The following is a 7,159-nucleotide window of genomic DNA, read 5'->3' on the forward strand; positions in this document are numbered from 1 at the left end:
ACCCCATCTTGGGGTCCTGGCGTCGAAAGAATCGAAAAAGACAAAGAAGAAGAAAAGAAGGAGAAGGAAAAAAGAAGACATTTGGAGAGGAGGAATTGCAGATGAATTTTTTGAAAAGGTGAAAGAAAAAAAAAAAAGGGGTTGAGAAAGCATGTTAAAAGGTAAATAGAGGGGTAGAGCGAGAGAGACAGAGCGAAAGAGAGATAGCACATTCCATTAGCATTCAAGGGCGTCCATCGAACCAGAGCTGGGCAGCAGGGTGTGACCCAGCTGAATTCCTTCTCTCTGTGTGTGTGTGTGTGTGTGTGTGTGTGTGTGTGTGTGTGTGTGTGTGTGTGTGTGTGTGTGTGTGTGTGTGTGTGTGTGTGTGTGTGTGTGTGTGTGTGTGTGTGTGTGTGTGTGTGTGTGTGTGTGTGTGTGTGTGTGTGTGTGTGTGTGTGTGTTCGGATACACTACTCAGACGTGTAGCTGTACATGTAGATGAGAGAAAGAGACTTTGCTTACTTTGTTCAGTGTGATGGTGTGCTGCTCCCATATCATCAACTCTTCCATGCCTGGTTTCTGAAGGGAAACACAATGAAATAAAAATCAAATTCAGACACAAGAAAAGCAGAGTAAAGAAATAACCAAAACAAAAGACAGCCATTAACCTTTGCACTATATTATGGACAGTTGGTTTGGGGTAACCTGAAGCTGTGTGTGTGTGAGCGAGTGTGTCAGGATCTTTCTGTGTGTGATTACGAAGCATGCCGTCACCTGTCTTAGTCCTGTCAAACAGGTATGGGGGAGGGATTATCTTGTACACACACACACACACACACACACACACACACACACACACACACACACACACACACACACACACACACACACACACACACACACACACACACACACACACACACACACACACGCCCACACACGCCCCTGAGTCCCTGTGGTGTTGACGATATACGACACTGTGTGTAGGTTCAGTAAACCCAGGCTACGCGAGTACAATGTATAGAGTAGGGGACACTCCCCCCTCCCTCCCTCCCTCCCCGTCTGCCTCTAGACTGCATTTTGTAGTCAAATATTGGCCCCGGGTGCCATTGCGTCAGGAGGCCTTTGTAGATTGTATTCATCCGCCAGTTGACGTGCTATTGTCACTCTTGAACTGAGACCGCTCAAGTATCCCGGAGAACACAGCCGTTGACCGTTCAGCATTCTAGCAGCTGGCTGACCACGCTTAGCATGACCCGCCGGGAGACATTGCCGCCAGCGCACCATTGTTCCAGTTGCTGTACAACATACCAATCATGTCTGACATCTCCCACATACCACCTCATTTCGAACCCTCGCCCATGAAGCTGGTCCCATCACGCCACAGGGGGCCCTAGCCGGTGACGTAGGGCGATGCGTACGGCGCCGTAGAGAGACCGAAACCAGCACTGGGCGAGCTATTCGAGAGAACAGTGAGGTATTGTTGGCCGCGTGTCAAGACAGACCGCGGCCTATGCTGGGAGTGAGGGAACACATGGGGAGAGAGGAGTGGGCGACGCAAGTCAGGAGGCGAACACTGACATTCTCCAGCCACTGAACCAAACACCGCAAACATTTTTACAACCGGGGACTATGGGAGTGGCATGCGATGACCTGTGAACAGTAGGTCGTTTGTTTGACCAGGGGGTTGATGATTAACACGAAAATACACATAAAAGACCATCGGGTAACAAGCACAGGTACTGGTGTGAGCCTGCTGCGGAGTTTCGGTAAACATTAAGCGAAGATCCATACACCTGTATGCATCAATGATTACCCTAATTGCAGTTTAACTTTGGGTGAGGTGCACACTGGGCTTACAAAATGTGGTCGCTACCCATCTAGGTTAGGAAGGAGTCAGACAACACCTACACAATGGAACAGAATGGTTGTCAAATTGCACAGTGCTGGGAGAGATTGGGTAGGCGGAGCCAGAGGATTTCATCACTCCCCAGAGAAATCAGGGAAGAGAAGGTGGAGCCAGGAGAGACAAACAACGAACTGCCATACTGTACTAGGAAGTAGACAAACGCAGTCTAGGAAGTTTCTCCTTCACCGAGCACGGTACTTAGTCAAAGGTAATCCCTCTCGAACATCGTCAGATATGCCATAGTCGACAAAGTCCCCGGCAACGCGAATGTGTAACGTATACGTGTCGATAAGGGTGTTGATAAGTGTACGAGCTCCCTGCCATTCCAAGGTCTGCTGCCCCAACCAGCTTATCTCGGTGAAACCGGTCACATGATAGCAAAAAGGGTCACACTTAGCGGAACGAAGAGAGGCTAAATACAATGATTAGAACGGCAACGATTCAAAACACCGTCAACACAAAGACAAACAAACAGCCAAAAGGGGACAAGGTTTGGGTAGTTCACTTTGTAAATGCTGAACAGGAGAACTTCAACAGCAGATTAATAGATCAGCCTGAACACTGGCAATGGAAAGGAGGGATTAAAATGATTAGTTGTATCATTACATGAGGTTTCTATTGAACTACAGACGTCCAGGTGGATATCAGCCATGCATTTACTGATGCTGATGATTCGAGTCCAGGGCCTTTCGTCGAAACTGACCGGCTGCCTTAAAAACTCACCACACTATTTGAATCATGTGCACACACCATTTCCATGTCCTCCTGAATCCCACCAGTCACAAATACTGGCCCAACAAAGCCCACATCAAAAAGATGTCAACAGCATCAGCCAACAAGCTGCCCTCCCTCCATAGCTAAGTTCAGAATCCTATTGATAGGCTACCCAATCCTGGGAACTCCCCGACGGTGACTGGGGTCAGGCTGGAGGCAAACATGGCGGACACAGGGCGTAGCCGCCTGGACGCCTAGGGCCCTGTGGGAGTCTCTGAGGTCCTCTACAAAGCCAGCTCACCAACACACTGAGCCCAAGAGCCAAAGGATTATGACCCAGGGACGATGAGCTATAGACTGATGAAGTTACACCGATCAAGAGCACTTTGCTGGATGCCATTGGGAGGTTGATCCCGAGCCAACAGAGCTTTGCATTGGAGACCACTTACCCCTTGTTCTTTGAATCTCACTTCCATTTCCCCCTCCCCCAAAACTGGGCTTTCTATGCCACTGCACACCTGCAGAGCTTGGCACTGTTCAAACAAGCAGTGCTCTATGTGGCCTAGGTTGACACACCACAACACCAGAAGCTTCCACCAAGAGGAAAAAAAGAGAAAAAGGGAAAAATCCCAGATCCTTGACTGTTCGGCAAACACTTCCTGCCGGAGCCAGACCCCGGTGTGGTACCTCGTGTGACTTGGCCCCTGTCCAGCTGTAACCCGATAATCCAGATGTAATGAATACCTGATGCACTGCAGTGTTTCCCTTTCAGTATACAAGGGGAAGGAAAACATCTAGCCCTACCTGACGGGCTCCTCCCCCGCCTCCTGCTATGCCCACCTCCCCAGGCTGTGGCTCCGCTGGCCTTTATCACCGCAGATTAAAGGTGGCACTATGCTGCGTTGTGTTGTAGTATGGGAATAGATAACCATTAACCCGAGTCAGGAACCTGGCACACCTTTAGTGTCAAACGTCATAACGAGCCAGGTATACAGCGAGTCATGCATGGTATTGTTATAAAACACAAAATGTCAAACTTTAAAAAATTAAATAAAGATAAATAAAAAAGATGGCTATGGATTTTTTTAGTCTCATGCAAATCTACTTTAAGGATCTGCCACCAACATGCCATGCATACCAAAAAAAACGGCATTTTCTAAACGGTGAAGAATTGCCAATTGTGTTAAAAAATACAGAATACTACAATCTTTGTCCATCATCTAAATGCAGCTGCTGAGGAGAGGAAGGTGAAAACAATCCAGCATTCCACCCGAATCACTATTATCCACGGTGAGGGTGCTGGTGAGCTACACACTTACAGGTACGGCCATGAGAGGTGGTGCAGGCTCCGGTGGCAAGGAGCCAAAGTGCTTCATCAGTTTCCTCCGCTGAGCGAGATTCATACTCGCGACCCAAACCCTGCCTGCTGACCTCTGCTACGGACCGCCAACGTACAAGCAACCAGCAGCGACGGACCAAAGAGGTCAGAACACCAGCCCTTCTGAAAAAAGGCAATCACCAAAGTCCGACTGTCCACCAAACCCATGCAAATACAGAGAAACCGGAGGACCGCCTATGTCCCTGCTCCCCACCGGAGGAGAAGCGTCACATTCCAAAATCCGGCCATTACGCACAAATTACTCTGTTACAATGCGAACCAACGTCCAAGGCCACACACTGCCAGTCCTGTGTGTGTGTCCGCCTGTCGTTAGGACAGCTACTGGTATGTCCCAGGCTGCTGGCTGGAGGTTTGTGCCTTCTGGTGTCATGGTTACGTAGGGGGAATGAGAACAGTGGGCCGTTAATAATTGACAGGGGGTAGGGTCTGCTTACCGAGTAAAGTTTCAGGGTTCCCTATAAAGTAATGCACAATGCTGTGGCCCTTGGAATTGCTCTGGGGCCAAGCAGGGTTTTGGGTGCATGTCGTTTGGAGGGCAAACTTCTCGCTTTCTAAAGTGTCAGCGGTCAACTCTGTTATCATTTATGTGGCCTGGACACCAAATATATAGTTTGGTCCTTTACACTGGCCGGTACAGGTCTGGGAGGTGCTTGTGTATTTAGGGTCCAAAAAGAAAACACCTGGCAGCCAATGGCAGATTAATTTGACTATTTGGCATTTGGCAGTAAAACAAATTCAGGGTTACATAATAAAACAATTTGCTTGGCCAGTAGATCTTTCTCGTCCGGCAAGTAAACAGACAAAAAGTTAATTTTGGCCCTGTGCAAAATACACTGATACTACTATACAGATGATGTTGTTTATACTGCCTCGGTTCAGAGTATGACATGTGAGAGGGTTAATATATAAAAAAGGACCTGACTTGACCCAGTCGTGTCCAACAGAAGGTCTTTAGACTACTTGGCTTCCCTCACTGAATCATTAATACATTGGGGGAAATAATAAGCTGCTCAAACAATTGAAAGTAAGAGGAAGGGTGTACTGAGGAAAAACGAGTTAATCCAAGTAGACACTAGCCAGTAGCGGGACACAGAGGAAGCCAAGGTGTGCCTCTCTTCAGTAGGCAAACAAATAACCCCTCGCTTGTCGCTCAGACAAGAACTGTGCGCATGCTAGTCCAACTATGAAGCAAACATTAGCATCTCTAAAGGAAGAAACTCACTGTGGTCAAATATGCAAAATAGTGAAGTTTTACCCACCCAAGCCGTCTTGGATTATTTGGTTATTGCTGAAGTATTTTACAGGTCGACATATGACAAAGACTGAAAGAGCCTTATGATGAAAAATAATAACACATTGTGTGACATGCGTCTTTCTATTTCTGATAGGCATCATACAAAGACGATGGATGACAGGAGTATGCCACTTGAGTGATTGGAAGCGAGCCTAAAGTATCGTAGTAATTCCTAACCCAATAGCCACAGAAGTGGATAAACAAGACCTCTTCTCGCTTCCACTCACCAGTGGAAGATGGCAACTGTCAACCTCACTCGCTGGTTCAGAGCAACACAACTCTCACCCATACCAACTTCTACCCTGCGGTATGCATGTAACACAGAGCAACAACACAGTAACACAACACAAGGTTATATCAATATTGCAGTGATCAATAATTCCATCGCGATGCCTTATAAAAAGGTATATACACAAAGTACAGTAGCCCACGATTATCTTCATAGCCAAATACCTTGGACCGATATAGGAAGGTATTTTGGAATGCAGAGTCGAAACTGTTGTGAAACTTTCTTTGAGGCAAGCAGAAACTTGCATGTGCGGCAGAACCAGAAAGGTGAGACCAAGGCAGCGGGGCTCTTCATTGGAGACCCCCCTACTTGGGCGCGCGCGTGCTCGTGCAAAGATAAACATTATCGCACACAGTACACGTTGTTATGTCATATGGCAAATGTGGCGACGAATCTAAAGCCAAAACAAAGATTATGGAATATAAGATCGTGCCAAATGTAGGATGTAACTTCATTGCTTTACTTGGATAACTATTGGCTAAACCCCTTTAAAACAAAACTGTTCATACTTTGACAAATACTTCAATATAATATTTCCATTTCCTGCTCGAATCTGTCACTTTCTATTTTCGATTTCTAAGCAGCATTTACCATACCTGTATTTTTGCAATATCCAAGACTGTCCAAACGATCAAGTAGCCTGTTCACTCTGCTCGAAAACACATTACGCAGACTGACAAATAAAGAGTTTAAAGTGATTCATTCTACCTGTGGACCAGGGGCGTGGCTTTTAGTGGTGACGAGTCCAGGTGAGTTTCATTACGTCATCACGTAGGCAGCGCAAACAGTATAATGAACCACGCGCCAATGAGTCCACGATACGCGCTGACCTTATAAGGAATATCCGTTTTGCTGTTTTTTCACTGTAATTGTATAATGAGTTAAAAAATCCTTCAAGAACGAAATATGATTTGTAACTTAGGTACAGTGTGCTGCAGATATATGCTGCAGTGCTAACGATGGATTGTACCTTAGCTGTTGGACAGGAGGCAGTGGTTACTTACACGACACTACCCTCTAGTGGTTCCTTTCGCCAGCCTCCAAGTTTTTGATTAGTTGTAGGAGTTCGAACCATCCCCACATGAACTGATCCACGATTGTTTTTTTCAGGTTCATTTCACGCTGTTCAGATGATTGTTGGTGTGTAATCAGTTTTTCATTACTTCATAACTTCATGAACCCTGTATATTCGCCTTAATTAAACCATTAATTTGTATTTTTTAACCGTTATTTTTCTTCATTGAATGCCTGCCTGGAACAGTTTTCCTTGAGGAGTGATACCTTTTCTCTGCGGTTCCTTCCCACTGGGTTTTGGAGATTGTACTTGCCCTACTTACCCTTTTAACCCTTTAAAGCTGTATTTGTGATTACGGGACTATGCAAATAAACTTGACTATCTGCTTCAAGTTGGTGAGTAAATAGTAATATAGATACTAAATAGTAATAGTGAATAGGCTGACAAATGCAACATATCATCCCCTGGCAAACCACAATAAGTTAAAATGTAGAATGTCAATAAAGATGGGGAACTATTTCCACAATCTTTAAATTTTTATTTGTTTACAAAGATAC

At 45.9% G+C, this 7,159-nt stretch overlaps 1 protein-coding gene across 1 annotated transcript in view; it reads right to left on the bottom strand.

The window, feature by feature from the left end:
* tjp3 (tight junction protein 3) overlaps positions 1-4,364 on the bottom strand; it is a 19,963-nt gene extending 15,599 nt beyond the window's left edge. The window contains exons 1-3 of the mRNA XM_060066497.1: positions 3,925-4,364; positions 505-561; positions 1-16 (exon numbers count right to left, since the gene is read on the bottom strand). The exon at positions 1-16 is cut by the window's left edge and continues 109 nt beyond it. Of these exons, the coding sequence (XP_059922480.1) occupies positions 1-16; positions 505-561; positions 3,925-4,008 (157 nt within the window). The 5' untranslated portion in view covers positions 4,009-4,364. The remainder of the gene's footprint in view (positions 17-504; positions 562-3,924) is intronic.
* Positions 4,365-7,159: the final 2,795 nt, after the last annotated feature.

The sequence above is a fragment of the Gadus macrocephalus genome, chromosome 12 (genome assembly GCF_031168955.1).
Source record: "Gadus macrocephalus chromosome 12, ASM3116895v1".
NCBI classification, from domain to species: Eukaryota; Metazoa; Chordata; class Actinopteri; order Gadiformes; family Gadidae; genus Gadus; species Gadus macrocephalus.